The sequence below is a fragment of the Blennius ocellaris genome (assembly GCF_963422515.1).
Source record: "Blennius ocellaris genome assembly, chromosome: 8".
In the NCBI taxonomy this organism is placed as follows: domain Eukaryota; kingdom Metazoa; phylum Chordata; class Actinopteri; order Blenniiformes; family Blenniidae; genus Blennius; species Blennius ocellaris.
This window is the reverse complement of record NC_137657.1, coordinates 29,952,296-29,969,766: the sequence shown is the minus strand read 5'-3', so window position 1 is coordinate 29,969,766 and position 17,471 is coordinate 29,952,296. Positions and strand designations below refer to the sequence as shown.

General features: G+C 50.6%; 3 protein-coding genes across 6 annotated transcripts in view; 1 reads left to right on the top strand and 2 right to left on the bottom strand.

Annotated features, from left to right (window-relative positions):
* Positions 1 to 426: 426 nt before the first annotated feature.
* rbm42 (RNA binding motif protein 42) lies at positions 427 to 7,168 on the top strand. Of its 2 annotated transcripts, none has more exons than XM_080501580.1 (12): positions 427 to 499; positions 1,750 to 1,806; positions 2,390 to 2,513; positions 2,586 to 2,655; positions 2,899 to 2,994; positions 3,433 to 3,578; positions 3,661 to 3,825; positions 3,949 to 4,083; positions 4,904 to 5,021; positions 5,774 to 5,871; positions 6,421 to 6,517; positions 6,695 to 7,168. In XM_080501580.1, the coding sequence occupies exons 2-12, from the start codon at positions 1,751 to 1,753 to the stop codon at positions 6,805 to 6,807; spliced, it is 1,218 nt and encodes a 405-aa protein (XP_080357706.1). In that variant the 5' UTR covers positions 427 to 499; position 1,750; the 3' UTR covers positions 6,808 to 7,168. The 2 variants fall into 2 exon arrangements, with proteins under 2 accessions (XP_080357706.1, XP_080357707.1); XM_080501581.1 differs by having other exon boundaries at positions 2,926 to 2,994; positions 6,695 to 7,165.
* Positions 7,169 to 7,184: 16 nt separating this feature from the next.
* ppox (protoporphyrinogen oxidase) lies at positions 7,185 to 17,386 on the bottom strand. Of its 3 annotated transcripts, XR_013936749.1 has the most exons (14): positions 17,257 to 17,386; positions 16,563 to 16,649; positions 16,327 to 16,461; positions 16,074 to 16,189; positions 14,505 to 14,637; positions 14,283 to 14,427; positions 12,855 to 13,054; positions 11,961 to 12,021; positions 10,121 to 10,239; positions 9,731 to 9,844; positions 8,596 to 8,745; positions 7,872 to 7,914; positions 7,470 to 7,766; positions 7,391 to 7,419 (listed from the first exon to the last, which is right to left on the bottom strand). XR_013936749.1 is itself a non-coding variant. In XM_080501579.1 (13 exons), the coding sequence occupies exons 2-13, from the start codon at positions 16,644 to 16,646 to the stop codon at positions 7,639 to 7,641; spliced, it is 1,404 nt and encodes a 467-aa protein (XP_080357705.1). In that variant the 5' UTR covers positions 16,647 to 16,649; positions 17,257 to 17,386; the 3' UTR covers positions 7,185 to 7,638. The 3 variants fall into 3 exon arrangements, 2 of the variants coding, with proteins under 2 accessions (XP_080357705.1, XP_080357704.1); XM_080501579.1 differs by having other exon boundaries at positions 7,185 to 7,766; positions 16,351 to 16,461; XM_080501578.1 differs by having other exon boundaries at positions 7,186 to 7,766.
* The window catches only part of dyrk1b (dual-specificity tyrosine-(Y)-phosphorylation regulated kinase 1B), a gene marked incomplete at its 3' end in the record, with an annotated part of 28,502 nt that continues 28,278 nt past the window's right edge, over positions 17,248 to 17,471 (bottom strand). The window contains 2 exon segments of the mRNA XM_080500607.1: positions 17,248 to 17,277; positions 17,386 to 17,455. Coding sequence (XP_080356733.1) covers positions 17,248 to 17,277; positions 17,386 to 17,455 — 100 coding nt within the window.

Sequence of the window (17,471 nt, the reverse complement as noted above, 5' to 3'; positions counted from 1 at the left end):
CTCATCAAGGGAGTGGAATACTTCTTTATATAGTGTGTGTGTGTGTGTGTGTGTGTGTGTGTGTGTGTGTGTGTGTGTGTGTGTGTTAAATTACCTATCATCGATCACAAATCAGAACATTCTATTATTGTTTTTTCCACTATGAACATCAAAATCCACCAAACCATGAGTCAGCATCAGAACTACATGCATGAAGGTCGCAGGAGAGAAAACCAGGTGAGGATCAGTTCAGTATTCAGAGTTATGATTGACTAAAGTCTCTGACACTCCATCGCTGAGACTGAGCGGAGCGGCGACCGGGCCAAGATGGCGGCGCGCAGCTCGCGAGCGCCACTACGGAGTAGCGGCCGATGCGGGGACTACGCTTCCTTATGTCTATGGTAGTACGCTCTTATACCGCAGGAGGGCGGTGTCCGCCTGATGGTCATTTGGGCTCCTCCGATGAGCGGTGAAGAAGAAGGAGGTCAGCCTGAACCCGTGGTAGCAACATTAGCTTCAAGTAAGTGTTTTACTCCGCTCTGTTCGGACCTAAACGGCCATGTTTAATAGTTCCCTCGATTATTTCGCAGTAACACTGAAAGACTTTCACTGTGGAAGAATGAAGGCGGCCGCTGTGGGGACGATAACCGCCGTTAGCTTAGCATCGCCTCCAGCCTGAGCGTGGAGCTTCACTCACTTCGTATTAAACTGCGATTGTTGCATGAAGAGATCCTGGTTGAGAACTGAGCAGTTCTTCCCAGTAAAACACACAGAACGTGCTCATGCATCAATTAACGTCATAGACTGCAGCTTCTCCGCTGTACGAGCCGTGTTAACTGAAGACTCGCTGTTTAGCAGCAGATCTTCAATACAACTTTATTTATAAAGCGCCGAATACAACAGTCACATCCGGGACTTTAGCAGAGATAACCTTCTATTCTCTCTCTCTCTCTCTGTGGGGAATCGTTCAAACACTTCACTGGGTTATTAACAACATTCTGCTCATCTTCATCACGTCATTCCGACTGGAAGCATTAGTTTGTTTCACGGTTTGATCGTTTCAGTGATGATAGAAATTATTACAGATTCACAGTCGAGTGTTTCATTTTCTGTAAAACTTGCAGTAACTGTTCTCACCACTAACTTATAACTCATATACACACATCTGATCGCACTTTCAAACCTCAATAAATATGAAGGCAATTCTTTATTCCACGGAGGAAACAAATCATTGTCCATCTAGAAATGAACAGATCAACTTAATCATTGTATTTATTCTTCCAAATCGCAAAGATCTTCTTGCAATTAATAATGAACCACTTGGTTAGGAATCAGCTAAAGTTATTGTCTGTACATTCACGTCCAGGTCTTTCTACACTTCCTGAGGCTGAGACACATTTGGGTTTCCAGCCTTGTTTTCCCTTTGTGATGTCATGAAGAGAAACGTCCTCGTTGTTTAAAGTGTCGTCTGAAGAGTCACTGTAATTCATTATTCTAAAAAATGTGAGAACTGCATAGTAATATAATGACTAATGTAAACAAAGCTACATAGTAATATAATGACTAATGTAAACAAAGCTACATAGTAATATAATGACTAATGTAAACAAAGCTACATAGTAATATAATGACTAATGTAAACAAAGCTACATAGTAATATAATAACTAATGTAAACAAAGCAAGACTCATTTGTATCTGATTTGTATTAAATGTGTCAGTGCCTTTATTTTGAAGTGTCACTAATGAAACTCTTGGTTCTGCTGAGTCAGCATGGCGCTGAAGTCCGGAGAGGAGCGTCTGAAGGAGATGGAGGCTGAAATGGCTCTGTAAGTACTGCTTTTCTCTCAAGACTCACTTTGTCTCACGTGTGAAGACCTTCTAATAAAGTTCTACTTTGAAGACCTTCTAATAAAGTTCTACTTTGAAGACCTTCTAATAAAGTTCTACTTTGAAGACCTTCTAATAAAGTTCTACTTTGAAGACCTTCTAATAAAGTTCTACTTTGAAGACCTTCTAATAAAGTTCTACTTTGAAGACCTTCTAATAAAGTTCTACTTTGAAGACCTTCTAATAAAGTTCTACTTTGAAGACCTTCTAATAAAGTTCTACTTTGAAGAACTTCTACTAAAGTTCTACTTTGAAGAACTTCTAACAAAGTTCTACTTTGAAGAACTTCTAATGAAGTTCTACTTTGTTTCATTTCACTACTGTGACGACTCCTGAAGCAAAGCAGTTCTGCTGCTGTGTGCTTTTACTCTGAAAGGGATATTTGAGCTGGACTCTGTATCCAGTGTGTTTGATTTGAGAATGAAAAGCCTGAACCAGGAGACCTGGCCTGACCTCTGACCTCTGACCTCTGGTCCACAAGAGCAGACAAGTTAACCACTGGAAACTTCTGACTTCCTGTAGTTTTGAGCAAGAAGTTCTTGGTGGTCCGGTAGCAGGAAGCCCCCCGGCCATGGAGGCGGTGGCCCTGGCGGTCCCGGTGGTCCCGGTGGGCCGCCCCATCATCGGCACCAACACCTACAGACAGGTTGGTGTCAACAGGTTGTTTCTGGTGTGAACGTCTCCGTCTTGACTTGTGGTCCTTCGTCTCCTGCCTCAGGTCCAGCAGACCTTAGAGGCCAGAGCCGCCAGTTTCGTTGGTCCTCCTCCTCCAGCGTTCGTAGGACCAGGTGAGCCCAGAGTCTTTCCTGTGCTTAAAACCTCTTGAGAATAGTTGCTTGGTCCACGTGCTAGCAGCAGTAGCAGCTGCCGCTAGCAGCAGTAGCAGCTGACGCTAGCTGTAGCGTCCTGTGCACAGCAATCATTGCTGCTCTCGTATGAAAAGTGTTTTAAAATGAGTTTTAAAATGAGTTCCAGCTCCTTCCAGTGAAAAGCTCTCAGATGTATGACCCCTCTTTGCGCTTGGCCACTAGTGTCTGAGCCGTGTGGTGTCGTTGCAGTCCCCCCAGTGCGCCCGCCCCCCCCCATGATGAGACCCGCCTTCATCCCTCACATCCTACAAAGACCTGGTGAGTCTCTGGATCCTGGAGGACTTCGACTTCGTCTCACTGGAGGTTTTCTGTCAACTGGAGGGTTTCAGCTGCTGAATGAGACGTTACGCTATGCTAAGTTACGCTATGCTAAGTTACGCTATGCTAAGTTACGTTAGGTTACGCTATGTTAAGTTACGCTATGTTAAGTTACGCTATGTTAAGTTACGCTATGTTAAGTTACGTTATGTTAAGTTACGCTATGGAAGGAGCACAGAAGGGACGTATGGATACAATCATGTTCAGCTCGTCTCTCCAGCTGCTCTGTGTGTGTGTGTGTGTGTGTGTGTGTGTGTGTGTGTGTGTGTGTGTGTGTGTGTGTGTGTGTGTGTGTGTGTGTGTGTGTGTGTGTGTGTGTGTGTGTGTGTGTGTGTGTGTGTGTGTGTGTGTGTGTGTGTGTGTGTGTGTGTGTGTTAGGTGTTCAGAGGCTGCCGATGATGCGGGGGCCCCCCATAGCGCCCCCTCTGCCCCGGCCCCCCCCTCCGCCCCCCATGATGCTGCCCCCCTCCCTCCAGATGCCCCCCCCCTCTCAGCCCATCCAGCACCTGCCTGCAGCTCCTCAGGTCAGAGGTCAGAGGTCAGAGGTCACCAGGGCCTCGCTGTGCGTCCCTTCATCGTTGTCCTCCGTCTCTGCGTCTCGCTCAGATTGGTGAAATGTCCTCCATGATGGCGCCGCAGCCCCCCCGGCAGGGGCCCCTCCCCCCCATCAAGTCCACCCCCTCCGTCATCCAGGCCGCCCCCACCGTCTACTCCGCCCCCCCGGCTCCACCCAAGAAGAACGACGTGCGGGCTCAGCGGCAGGCCCGGATGGTGAGGACACACTGAGGACAGACAGGACCGTGGACGTCTCCATGAGGTCCGTCTCATTACTATACAGTAACTGATGTAAACCTACTAAATCCCCGTCCCCCCCTCCCCCCCTCCCCCCTCCAGGAGGAGCTGGCGGCCCGGGTGGCCCAGCAGCAGGCCAGCATCATGGCTGCAGGTCTTCTGGAGAAGAAGGACAGTGAGGACAGCAGCGTGGTGATTGGTCCCAACATGCCGGAGGCGGAGCCTCCTCACGCCGAGGTACCAGGAGGCTCTTCTGTCTGCTGCACTCCTGGACATGGACCCGGTCCACGTGGGCCGGGTCCAGGTCCACGTGGACCGGGTCCAGGTGGACTGGGTCCGGTCTGTAAAACCCAGAATGTTTCTTTCTTTACAAGAGAAACATCAGAACGTTTCCTGTTACATCACTAGTATCATGGTGCAGACCGTCACCTGGTCCATGGTGCAGACGTCACCTGGTCCATGGTCCAGACGTCACCTGGTCCACAGTGCAGACCGTCACCTGGTCCATGGTGCAGACCGTCACCTGGTCCACGGTGCAGACCGTCACCTGGTCCACGGTCCAGACCGTCACCTGGTCCACGGTGCAGACCGTCACCTGGTCCACGGTGCAGACCGTCACCTGGTCCACGGTGCAGACCGTCACCTGGTCCACGGTGCAGACCGTCACCTGGTCCACGGTGCAGACCGTCACCTGGTCCACGGTGCAGACCGTCACCTGGTCCACGGTGCAGACCGTCACCTGGTCCACGGTGCAGACCGTCACCTGGTCCACGGTGCAGACCGTCACCTGGTCCACGGTCCAGACCGTCACCTGGTCCACGGTGCAGACCGTCACCTGGTCCACGGTCCAGGCCGTCACCTGGTCCACGGTGCAGACCGTCACCTGGTCCAGAAGTCGGGCTAATGGGGTGTGTGTGTGTGTGTGTGTGTGTGTGTGTGTGTGTGTGTGTGTGTGTGTGTGTGTGTGTGTGTGTGTGTGTGTGTGTGTGTGTGTGTGTGTGTGTGTGTGTGTGTGTGTGTGTGTGTGTGTGTGTGTGTGTGTGTGTGTGTGTGTTAGCCTGTGGAAAGTGTGACGGAGGACAAGAAGAAGTCGAGGGTGGAGAAGGTGAAGAAGTGCATCCGTACGGCAGCAGGGACGAGCTGGGAGGACGCTAGTCTGCTGGACTGGGAGTCAGGTAAGGACATGCAAGGTCATGTGACACACGGCAAGGTCAGGGGGAGGAGGAGGAGGAGGAAGATGATGAAGAGGAGGAGGAAGATGGGGAGGGAGAAGAGGAGGAGGAAGAGGAGGAGTCTAAACTCAGGATCACTAAACTTCAGCTTGTTTCACAATGTTTACATGTTTTTCTGCTCCGTCATTTATTCACACAAACTGGCTTTATTTACATTGTTTACTTTATTTACATTTATTTACTTTGTTTACTTTATTTACATTGTTTACTTTATTTACATTTATTTACTTTGTTTACTTTATTTACATTGTTTACTTTGTTTACATTTATTTACTTTGTTTACTTTATTTACATTGTTTACTTTGTTTACTTTATTTACATTGTTTACTTTGTTTACATTGTTCAAATCCAAATCAATCAAATGAAAGGTGATTGGTTTAGCCCTGTCCAATAAGCCAAAGTGCTTCACAACAAGCTGTAAACAATCCATGAAGAAACAAACACCAGAACAGTAAATAAAAGCAGGACAGACGGAGGACGGAGGACAGAGGACAGGCTGCCGAGACAGACACCTAGAGAATGTGTTTAAAAAGGCCGAGATTGTTTCCATTGTTTACACCATGATGTTGCCGTGGTGACCAGAGGACGACAGACTCGTCAGTGACGCCTCGTCTCCGGTTCTAAACACGTGAAGCAAAATGAGACACTTTGACTGCAGGAACCACTAAATGGACGTTTTGTCCTTTTGTCCTCAGATGATTTCCGTATTTTCTGTGGTGACCTTGGTAACGAGGTGAACGACGACATCCTGGCCAGGGCCTTCAGCAGATACCCGTCCTTTCTCAAGGCTAAGGTCACACACACACACACACACACACACACACACACACACACACACACACACCTTTAGAAGGCTTCCCAAAGGACGTCACCGGCCCCTTAAATGTTGTCGCCGCAAGGAATTGTGGGGCAACATGAGCTGGTCTCCTAGGCCAAAGGAGGCCTCGGTGTCTCCTAGGCCAAAGGAGGCCTCGGTGTCTCCTAGGCCAAAGGAGGCCTCGGTGTCTCCTAGGCCAAAGGAGGCCTCGGTGTGTCCTAGGCCAAATGAGGCCTCGGTGTCTCCTAGGCCAAATGAGGCCTCGGTGTGTCCTAGGCCAAAGGAGGCCTCGGTGTCTCCTAGGCCAAAGGAGGCCTCGGTGTCTCCTAGGCCAAAGGAGGCCTCGGTGTCTCCTAGGCCAAATGAGGCCTCGGTGTGTCCTAGGCCAAAGGAGGCCTCGGTGTCTCCTAGGCCAAAGGAGGCCTTGGTGTCTCCTAGGCCAAAGGAGGCGTTGGTGTGTCCTCATTAAACTTGGTTTAGGACAAGTGGGTAGGAAAGGAGGCCTGAATCAGTGTTTGTCAGCAGGTGGTCCGAGACAAACGGACAGGAAAGACGAAAGGCTACGGCTTCGTCAGCTTCAAAGATCCAAACGACTACGTCAGAGCCATGAGGGAGATGAACGGTCAGTCGTCCTCACATCTGCACTCGTTCTGTCACTGTTTGGTTCCTACTGTTTGGTTCCCACGTCAGTGTTTGGTTCCCACATCACTGTTTGGTTCCGTCCCTGTTTGGTTCCTACTGTTTGGTTCCTACTGTTTGGTTCCCACGTCACTGTTTGGTTCCGTCCCTGTCTGTCCAGGGAAGTACGTGGGCAGTCGGCCCATCAAGCTGAGGAAGAGCATGTGGAAGGACCGGAACATGGAAGTGGTTCGTAAGAAGCAGAAGGAGAAGAAGAAGCTGGGCCTCCGATAGAAGACTGATGTTCACCTGGAATCTTTGTCTCTTCACCTTTTTCTCCAATAAAACCTTTTTTAGTTAATCAGGTCGTCTAACGAGGGACTTTCTACAATTAACGGTAGTTTAGCTTCAGAACAAAACACTAGTTCTGTGTTCAGGATCTTTCCTGACAAAAACCACTTCTTCCTACTTTGTGTCCAACATCAGTCGTTCCAGTCTTTCTTTGACTTTGTGGAGAAAAACTGTCCAATGAGGGTCAGAATGACGGATCAAAGGACGAGGGAAGCTTTGATCCTGTAAATATTATTAAACCATTATAAAGCCCTCAACTTCTGCCGGAACTGAACCAGGAACCTGACTGTTCCACAGACTTTCAACAATTTCCTTTGGCTCAGGTTAAAACTGGAATGAAGGTTAGTGGTTGGCTGGTCAGTCTGTAGACCGAGTAACAGACCCTGACCTACAATCAGTCAACTGACCAGGTCCAACGTTTTTACACATTTATTAGCTGCAGACAGACGATATGGTGCTGAACGACTGACCAGGTCAGTGACAGCAGACCTGAGGTGGAGGAGGAGACCTGCAGACGGTCTGTGGACGTTCCTCAGGTTCCCACCTGCAGACGGTCTGTAGACGACGTTCCTCAGGTTCCCACCTGCAGACGGTCTGTAGACGACGTTCCTCAGGTTCCCGCCTGCAGACGACGTTCCTCAGGTTCCCGCCTGCAGACGGTCTGTAGACGACGTTCCTCAGGTTCCCACCTGCAGACGGTCTGTGGACGACGTTCCCGCCTGCAGACAGTCTGTAGACGACGTTCCTCAGGTTCCCGCCTGCAGACGACGTTCCTCAGGTTCCCACCTGCAGCGCCGCCGTTCGCGCGCTCCAGATCACGTCGTTCACCGACACGCCGTCGTAAGACGAGCCGGTCAGAGACAGACGCAGCTCGTTTGTCCTGATGAACTCCCGCATGGACTCTGGAGACGAAGACAAGCCACATGTCCAAGTGCTGCAGTCTGGGGTGGGGGTGGGGGTGGGGGTGGGGGTGGGGGTGGAGGTGCTGCAGCAGACAAAATACTCACCCACTTTCCTGAAGTGTCCCAGGAAGTACTGAGGGATACAGTCCTGGAGGAAACAACGGAACACTTCAGTTCACCGCTTCTGATCACTGGACGACAAACTGCAGACTGGCTTGTAGTCGTCAGTCCTGTCTGTGGTCAGTCTGTGGTCAGTCTGTAGTCTCCAGGTGTTTCAGTCGTCAGAGTTCAGACTTTTGACTTCAACGGTTCATTAAATTCACTTTTTCTTTTTCCACCTGAACTTTAATAAAAATCCTCTGATGTACTTCGAGAGCAGAAGGTTCGTGTTCGTATGGAAGCATTTTACCAACGTGTCACCAAAACCATTACCCAGTAACCCATTGACCCAGTAACCCATTGACCCAGTAACCCATTGACCCAGTAACCCATTGACCCAGTAACCCATTGACCCAGTTCATTTGATTTTGGGATGTTGGCGGTTAAACGTTTCTGAATTAATCCCAAAAGAATGAAATAAATACAAAGCGGCTAAGAGGCACCTCTTGGAGATCAAAGGAGATCAGCGTCTGTTGCCATGGAGATGCTCCAGAACTCAGCTCATACCTCAGACCACCAGTAGGTGTAGACTGACCAGGGTCGTGGTCTCTGTGTTTCACAGCCATGTTGCCGCCTGGCAGGTTAGTTAGCATCATATGAGCTAACGGCTAATGTGCTAGCGATGTTGTTGGTTCCGTCTCACCAAGTCCACCCCGACAGTCTGACGCACCTTGTGCAGAGACACTCTGCTCCAGCAGGGCGGCGCCTCCACCCCCAGGTGACGGTGCACCGCCGCCACGGCCCGGTGGAGAAGCTGCTCCTCCGTCACCGTTTCTGGGGCTCCGAGCGCCTCGTGGAACCAAGCTCCGCCCATCATGACCTGGAGGACAAGGTGTGGCGTTCAACCTCTACCTCTACCTCCCGCTACACCTCTACCTTTCTCTACCTCTACACCTCTACCTGTCTCTACCGCTACACCTCTACCTGTCTCTACCTCTACCTCTACACCTCTACCTGTCTCTACCGCTACACCTCTACCTGTCTCTACCTCTACACCTCTACCTGTCTCTACCTCTACCTCTACACCTCTACCTGTCTCTACCGCTACACCTCTACCTGTCTCTACCTCTACCTCCCGCTACACCTCTACCTGTCTCTACCTCTACCTCTACACCTCTACCTGTCTCTACCGCTACACCTCTACCTGTCTCTACCTCTACCTCTACACCTCTACCTGTCTCTACCGCTACACCTCTACCTGTCTCTACCTCTACCTCCCGCTACACCTCTACCTGTCTCTACCTCTACCTCTACACCTCTACCTGTCTCTACCTCTACACCTCTACCTCTCTCTACCTCTACCTCTCTACCTGTCTCAACCTCTACCTACCTCTCTCTCTCTCTCTCTACCCCTACCTCTCTCTCTCTCTACCCCTACCTCTCTCTCTCTCTACCTCTGTCTACCTCTCCCTACCTGTCTCTACCTCTACCTCTCTCTCTCTCTCTCTACCTCTCTCTACCTCTCTCTCTCTACCTCTACCTCTCTCTACCTCTACCTCTCCCTACCTCTCTCTCTCTCTCTAGCTGCACCAGGCTAAAGGTTAAGTTAATAAAAACATTCATACTAACACTAGTTAACTAGTCAATAGTTATTAACTGATCTTAGTAACTTCAGGAGGTTTACTGCTTTTATTTACTTCCTGTTGATCAACTACAACCAGTGTGAGTGAGTGAGTGAGTGAGTGAGTGAGTGAGTGAGTGAGTGAGTGAGTGAGTGAGTGAGTGAGTGAGTGAGTGAGTGAGTGAGTGAGTGAGTGAGTGAGTGAGTGAGTGAGTGCGTGAGTGAGTGCGTGCGTGTTCCATACAGTCAGTCTGGTCGTGACTCCAGAGTCTCGGTCATGTTGAGGAAAAGGAACAGAATCATAAACGACTCCTAGTAGATCAGGTTCTTCTGAGGACGGGACGAGGTGTCCGAAGCCCTGGAGACACACACACACACACACACACACACACACACACACACACAATAATTGTTTGTTTGGGCTCTAAAGCATCAGAGGGTCAAACTCGGGTCCTGGAGGGACGCGGCCCTGCATGTCTTCCATGTCTCCGTCCCTGAATGTCCCGATGCTTCGTCACAGTTCAGCTCAGAGGACGAGCTGCTCGTTACAATCAGCTGTTGAAGCAGGGAGACCTGGAAAACATGCAGGGCCTCCAGGACCGGAGTTGGACAGGAGCGGCTTCAGGTGTCTCACCTGGACAGGGAGGACGTCCCCCTCGTACTCCAGGTTGACCACGGCCACGGAGACACTGGTGATGTCCTGCAGCAGCTGGACGAGCGTCTGGCAGGACGAGGGCAGGACGGCGGCCAGAGCTGCAGAGAGACAGAGACGCGGCCCTGCAGGTTTATGTCCTCACAGTAATACGTTAAACAAACATGAGACGCGGCCCTGCAGGTTTATGTCACAGTAATACGTTAAACAAACATGAGACGCGGCCCTCCAGGTTTATGTCCTCACAGTAATACGTTAAACAAACATGAGACGCGGCCCTGCAGGTTTCTGTCCTCACAGTAATACGTTAAACAAACATGAGACGCGGCCCTGCAGGTTTCTGTCCTCACATTAATACGTTAAACAAACATGAGACGCGGCCCTGCAGGTTTCTGTCCTCACATTAATACATTAAACAAACATGAGACGCGGCCCTGCAGGTTTCTGTCCTCACATTAATACGTTAAACAAACATGAGACGCGGCCCTGCAGGTTTCTGTCCTCACATTAATACGTTAAACAAACATGAGACGCGGCCCTGCAGGTTTCTGTCCTCACATTAATACGTTAAACAAACATGAGACGCGGCCCTGCAGGTTTCTGTCCTCACATTAATACGTTAAACAAACATGAGACGCGGCCCTGCAGGTTTCTGTCCTCACAGTAATACGTTAAACAAACATGAGACGCGGCCCTGCAGGTTTATGTCACAGTAATAGTTAGAGGTTATGAGGTCATGAGGTTAGAGGTTATGAGGTCATGAGGTTAGAGGTCATGAGGTTAGAGGTCATGAGGTGATGAAGTTAGAGGTCATGAGGTGATGAGGTTAGAGGTCATGAGGTTAGAGGTTATGAGGTCAATAGGTTAGACGTCATGAGGTTAGAGGTTATGAGGTCATAATGATAATAATCATAATAATAATGGTAATAATAATTATGATAATGATGATGATAATGATAATAATGATGATAATGATAATAATAATAATGATGATAATGAGAATAATAATGATAATAATAATCATGATAATCGTCACCATCATCATTAATAATAAGGATAATTAAAGCTGCAAGCAGCATTGGTCGGGACCTCGAGAATGCCCGTCGGGGGGGTGGCTATGAACGGTTCAAAATATTTGCTTAAATATTAAAAAAAAAAAAAAAAACATTTTGTATGACTTTTATTTTGAAAAAACTGCGTCAAAACCAGCTAATTAGCTAGTGATTTGTGATCGCAGCAACCCCATTAGGCTACCTACCAAATTTCAGCTCAATCGGACAATGTTTGCTCGCATGCTAACAGGCATGCTAAGCCGCAAGCTAGCCGAGCTGCCTGAAAATGTCTCTTGGGTGCTCCCCAGATGGCCCCGATCCTGAATCTGGTCTTACTTCAATTCTAGTGTAAAAGACACAGCACTTATGGCACAATAATGGTTTTTCAAAAACTTCCACCGACATGAATTATATGGCCTCAGGCCAGGCCTCCTACGGAGGTCAGTGTGGGACATGAGACTGACCTGGTGGAGTGCCGGGCCTAGGAGGCCCGGCCTTTGTCGGCGGTGTACAAAGGTGTGAATGATGCAGCAATAAAGGTTTTTCACAAACTTCCACCGACATGAATTTGAGGGCCGTTGGCCAGGCCTCCTACAGCGGTCAGTGTGGGACGATACAGTGACCTGGTGGAGGGCCGGGCCTAGGAGGCCCGCACTTTTGGCGACGACGAATTCCAAAAGAGAGCTGCCGTTGGCCGGGCCTAGGGCCCAGCCGTTGGCGAGGTCCCTAATAAGAACTTTAACTGGTTTATACAACGAAAAGTAACAAACCTGGAGCAGGAAGAGCAGAAATGATGTGATCAGCTGAGACCAGACCGTCTTCCAGCAGGACCTGCACACACACACACACGCACACACGCGCACACACACACACACACACACACACACACACACACACACACACACACACACACACACACACACACACACACACACACACACACACACACACACACACACACACACACACACACACACACACACACACAGTGTGATTCTAACAACCTGTCCAAGTAAAGAATACAATATAATAAATAAATAATAATAAAATAAATATCAGGAGGACCCGCAGGACCCGTCCCACCAGCAGACCCGGGTCCAGACCGTCAGTCCTCTAGGGTCCAGTGCTGCCCCCTGGAGGCTCACAGGTTTTGTAAAGTACAACAGGAGGCGGAGCCTCCAGCTCTCAGGCTCCGCCCACTTTACAGTGAAGCTGCCATCGTTTTAGACTGAGGACGTCCTCGGGGACGAGCCACCCGACGTCCTCGGGGACGAGCCACCCGACGTCCTCGGGGACGAGCCACCCGACGTCCTCGGGGACGAGCCACCCGACGTCCTCGGGGACGAGCCACCCGACGTCCTCGGGGACGTGCCACCAGACGTCCTCGGGGACGAGCCACCCGACGTCCTCGGGGACGAGCCACCGACGTCCTCGGGGACGAGCCACCCGACGTCCTCGGGGACGAGCCACCCGACGTCCTCGGGGACGAGCCACCGACGTCCTCGGGGACGAGCCACCCGACGTCCTCGGGGACGTGCCACCAGACGTCCTCGGGGACGAGCCACACGACGTCCTCGGGGACGAGCCACACGACGTCCTCGGGGACGAGCCACCCGACGTCCTCGGGGACGAGCCACCGACGTCCTCGGGGACGAGCCACTGACCTTCCAGCCGCCGGCTGAAGGGACGAGCTGCTTCACCGCAGCGTCTCTGTGCAGCTCCACTCTGCCGTCGTCCTGGAGGAAGTCGGTGATGGACTCTGGGAGGGACTGGAGACCCGTCTTCAGAGACCACTGGGACCAGGACTCCTCAACCGAGCGCCGGGCCAGAGGACCCGGGACGACGTCGGGACCGGGGCCGGGACCTGGACGTGAGAAGAAGTGATGATGAACAACCAGCAGAGGAAGAATCACTTTGACGCTGAACTGGACGATAAGACGTCTGTCTGTCTTCACTAGAAGACGATTGTCTCGTCGGTGGTTTGAGCTTCTTCACAGCAGGAGGCCAGTCACCGTCCACCCGTCCCATTAAAGACGCCCGAGGACGCTTTGTTCAGAGGGATTTGACCGCTGGACATTCTTAGAAGACATGTGAGTGACAGGCGTCCCCATGTCCACACCCATGTCCACACTGTCTCAGACTGACAGACTCCAGTGAGAAACTCCTGACAGGAACTGATGAAGGAACATGTTTAACATGATGAGTTCATGAGAAGAAGAAATGAGGTTTTGCTCTCAGCAGTGAGGATTAACCCTAACTAACCTAACTAACCTTAACTGACCCTAACTAATCCTAACTATCCTTAACTAACCCTAACTATCTCTAACTGACCCTAACTAACCTAACTAACCTTAACTGACCCTAACTAATCCTAACTATCCTTAACTAACCCTAACTATCTCTAACTGACCCTAACTAACCTAACTAACCTTAACTGACCCTAGCTAACCCTAACTAACCTAACAACCCTAACTATCTCTAACTAACCCGAACAACCCTAACTGACCCTAACTATCTCTAACTGACCCTAACTAACCTAACTAACCTTAACTGACCCTAACTAACCCTAACTATCCTTAACTAACCCTAACTATCTCTAACTGACCCTAACTAACCCTAACTAACCTTAACTGACTCTAACTAACCTTAACTAACCCTAGCTAACCCTAACTAACCTAACAACCCTAACTATCCTTAACTAACCCTAACTGTCTCTAACTGACCCTAACTAACCCTAACTAACCTTAACTAACCCTATCTATCTCTAACTGACCCTAACTAACCTAACAACCCTAACTATCCTTAACTAACCCTAACTATCTCTAACTGACCCTAACTAACCTAACAACCCTAACTAACCTAACAACCCTAACTAACCTAACAACCCTAACTATCTCTAACTAACCCGAACAACCCTAACTGACCCTAACTAGATGGAGGTGAAGTGGGTCCACCTGAGGACATCAGCAGTCCCAGGAGGACAGACCCAGGAGGACAGACCTGAGGACATCAGCAGTCCCAGGAGGACAGACCCAGGAGGACAGACCTGAGGACATCAGCAGTCCCAGGAGGACAGACCCAGGAGGACAGACCTGAGGACATCAGCAGTCCCAGGACCAGGGACCCGCGGCGCCGCTCGGCCTGGAACAGCGCGGGGAAGCAGGACCGGACGCTGAGCTTCCTGCTGTCTCCCGCGAAGACGCCGCGACACAGACTGTCCACCAACACGTCCGCCAGCTGGACACAGGACAGACGGGACGGATGAGTGACCTCACAGGACACGGCTCACGTCACAGAGGACGTCCTCGTCTCACCTCCCGTCCCAGACGTCTGCTGACGAAGGAGTGGACGGACTCGTCCTCCTGCTGGCCTCGTCTCACCAGCAGCTCCGAAACCAGGGTCACCAGCAGGGGACGGGACAACGGAGGGACGGTCCTCAGGAGTCCCCTGAGACACACACACACACACACACACACACACACACACACACACACACACACACACACACACACACACACACACACACACACACACACACACACACACACACACACACACACAGTAAAGCTGTTTAAACAATACAAACATGCAAAAAGACTCGATGTTTCATTAGTAATGGTAAGTTAGAACTGTGGACATTCTGAACTGTGGACGTTCTGAACTGTGGACGTTCTGAACTGTGGACGTTCTGCACTGTGGACGTTCTGAACTGTGGACGTTCTGAACTGTGGACATTCTGAACTGTGGACGTTCTGAACTGTGGACGTTCTGAACTGTGGACGTTCTGAACTGTGGACGTTCTGCACTGTGGACATTCTGAACTGTGGACGTTCTGAACTGTGGACATTCTGAACTGTGGACGTTCTGAACTGTGGACGTTCTGAACTGTGGACGTTCTGCACTGTGGACATTCTGAACTGTGGACGTTCTGAACTGTGGACGTTCTGAACTGTGGACGTTCTGAACTGTGGACATTCTGAACTGTGGACGTTCTGAACTGTGGACATTCTGAACTGTGGACATTCTGAACTGTGGACATTCTGAACTGTGGACGTTCTGAACTGTGGACGTTCTGAACTGTGGACGTTCTGAACTGTGGACGTTCTGAACTGTGGACTTTCTGAAGTGTGGACATTCTGAACTGTGGACGTTCTGAACTGTGGACGTTCTGAACTGTGGACTTTCTGAAGTGTGGACGTTCTGAACTGTGGACTTTCTGAACTGTGGACGTTCTGAACTGTGGACATTCTGAACTGTGGACGTTCTGAACTGTGGACATTCTGAACTGTGGACGTTCTGAACTGTGGACGTTCTGAACTGTGGACGTTCTGAACTGTGGACATTCTGAACTGTGGACGCTCTGAACTGTGGACGTTCTGAACTGTGGACGTTCTGAACTGTGGACGTTCTGAACTGTGGACGTTCTGAACTGTGGACGTTCTGAACTGTGGACGTTCTGAACTGTGGACGTTCTGAACTGTGGACGTTCTGAACTGTGGACGTTCTGAACTGTGGACGTTCTGAACTGTGGACATTCTGAACTGTGGACATTCTGAACTGTGGACGTTCTGAACTGTGGACATTCTGAACTGTGGACATTCTGAACTGTGGACGTTCTGAACTGTGGACGTTCTGAACTGTGGACATTCTGAACTGTGGACGTTCTGAACTGTGGACGTTCTGAACTGTGGACATTCTGAACTGTGGACGTTCTGAACTGTGGACATTCTGAACTGTGGACATTCTGAACTGTGGACGTTCTGAACTGTGGACGTTCTGAACTGTGGATGTTCTGAACTGTGGACATTCTGAACTGTGGACGTCACAAAGGAAGCAAAGTGGTGAAAAACTCATCAATGTGGTTTAATCCAGAATCGTCTCACTTCAGTCCAGAAGGAATCTTGTGGATCTGCTGGTTGACGTACAGGAACCGGTTCTGAGAGGACGTGTGGCTGGACAGGACCGGGAGGACGTCCTCCCCCAGACCCAGGTCCTCCACCTACACAGGGACAGGGACAGAGGAGACAGACAGAGGAGACAGACAGAGACAGAGACAGAGACGGGGACAGACCACCTTGAGTTATATTGACGTGTTGAATGTCCCGTTAAATTAGCGACGTTAGCGTTAGCGTCCACCATATTGAGCGTGTTGCGTCCCACCGTCCCAGCAGGACGGATCCCCCTGGGTCCATGTTCAAAGACGGCCCCGTCAGACCTCCTGGTGGACCAGAGCCACCCCCCAAAACGACTGCTGGACTCCAAGACCACCACCTGGTCCAACCAGACCAGAACCATCACAAGTGTGTGTGTGTGTGTGTGTGTGTGTGTGTGTGTGTGTGTGTGTGTGTGTGTGTGTGTGTGTGAGTGTGTACCTTGGTGACGTGTGGGACCTTGCTCAGGTAGTACGCGGCTGCCAGCCCCCCCACTCCCCCCCCCAGGACCGCCACCCGGGTCATTGGCTGGAAGCACAGAGAAACTGAGTGTGGATCTGATGGGCTGGGGGGTCTGGGGGTCTCTGGTCTCTCTGGGTCTCTGGTCTCTGGTCTCTCTGGGTCTCTGGTCTCTCTGGTCTCTCTGGTCTCTCTAGGTCTCTGGTCTCTCTGGTCTCTAGGTCTCTGGATCAGGGCCGCTCCCAGTCTGCTGCTCCTGATATGAGCGACAGTTAGTTTATCTACCCTGGTCCTGGTCCTGGTTATCTACTCTGGTCCTGGTTAAGTTATAACTAAACTTTCATCCTCACTCACCTCTATTCTAACACACACACACACACACACACACACACACACACACACACACACACACACACACACACACACACACACACACACACACACACACACACACACACACACACACACACACACACACACAGCTGAATTTGTTCTTTATTAATCCAGAACAGCAGCAGGATTTATTACTGCTTCGGTGTGTGTGTGTGTGTGTGTGTGTGTGTGTGTGTGTGTGTGTGTGTGTGTGTGTGTGTGTGTGTGTGTGTGTGTGTGTGTGTGTGTGTGTGTGTGTGTGTGTGTGTGTGTTAGAATAGATGTAGTGTAGATGTCAGGTCACCTCGAAAGACGCGTCCTCGAGCTGCAGGAGACGTGGACAGACGTGGACAGACGGGGACAGACGTGGTGTCCCTGCAGGTCTTCAGGTCCACCAGGACACGTCCAGACCCGCTGCTGAGCCTCAACTGACCTCCTCCACCTGCGAGCCGCGCTTCTTCCTCTGCGGCGTCCTCGCGTCCTCACTGCTCTCCAGCGCCCCTCTGGCAGGGGGCGGTA

Coding starts and splice junctions, on each gene's coding strand:
- rbm42 (XM_080501580.1), top strand. CDS start 1,751: ATGGCGCTGAAGTCCGGAGAGGAGCGTCTGAAGGAGATGGAGGCTGAA. Junction 5,872..6,420: donor CGTCCTTTCTCAAGGCTAAG/GTCACACACACA, acceptor GTTTGTCAGCAG/GTGGTCCGAGACAAACGGAC. Junction 6,518..6,694: donor AGCCATGAGGGAGATGAACG/GTCAGTCGTCCT, acceptor CTGTCTGTCCAG/GGAAGTACGTGGGCAGTCGG.
- ppox (XM_080501578.1), bottom strand. CDS start 16,646: ATGACCCGGGTGGCGGTCCTGGGGGGGGGAGTGGGGGGGCTGGCAGCC. Junction 13,055..14,282: donor GGGACTGCTGATGTCCTCAG/GTCTGTCCTCCT, acceptor TCTCACGTCCAG/GTCCCGGCCCCGGTCCCGAC. Junction 12,022..12,854: donor CTTCAGCCGGCGGCTGGAAG/GTCAGTGGCTCG, acceptor GTGTGTGTGCAG/GTCCTGCTGGAAGACGGTCT.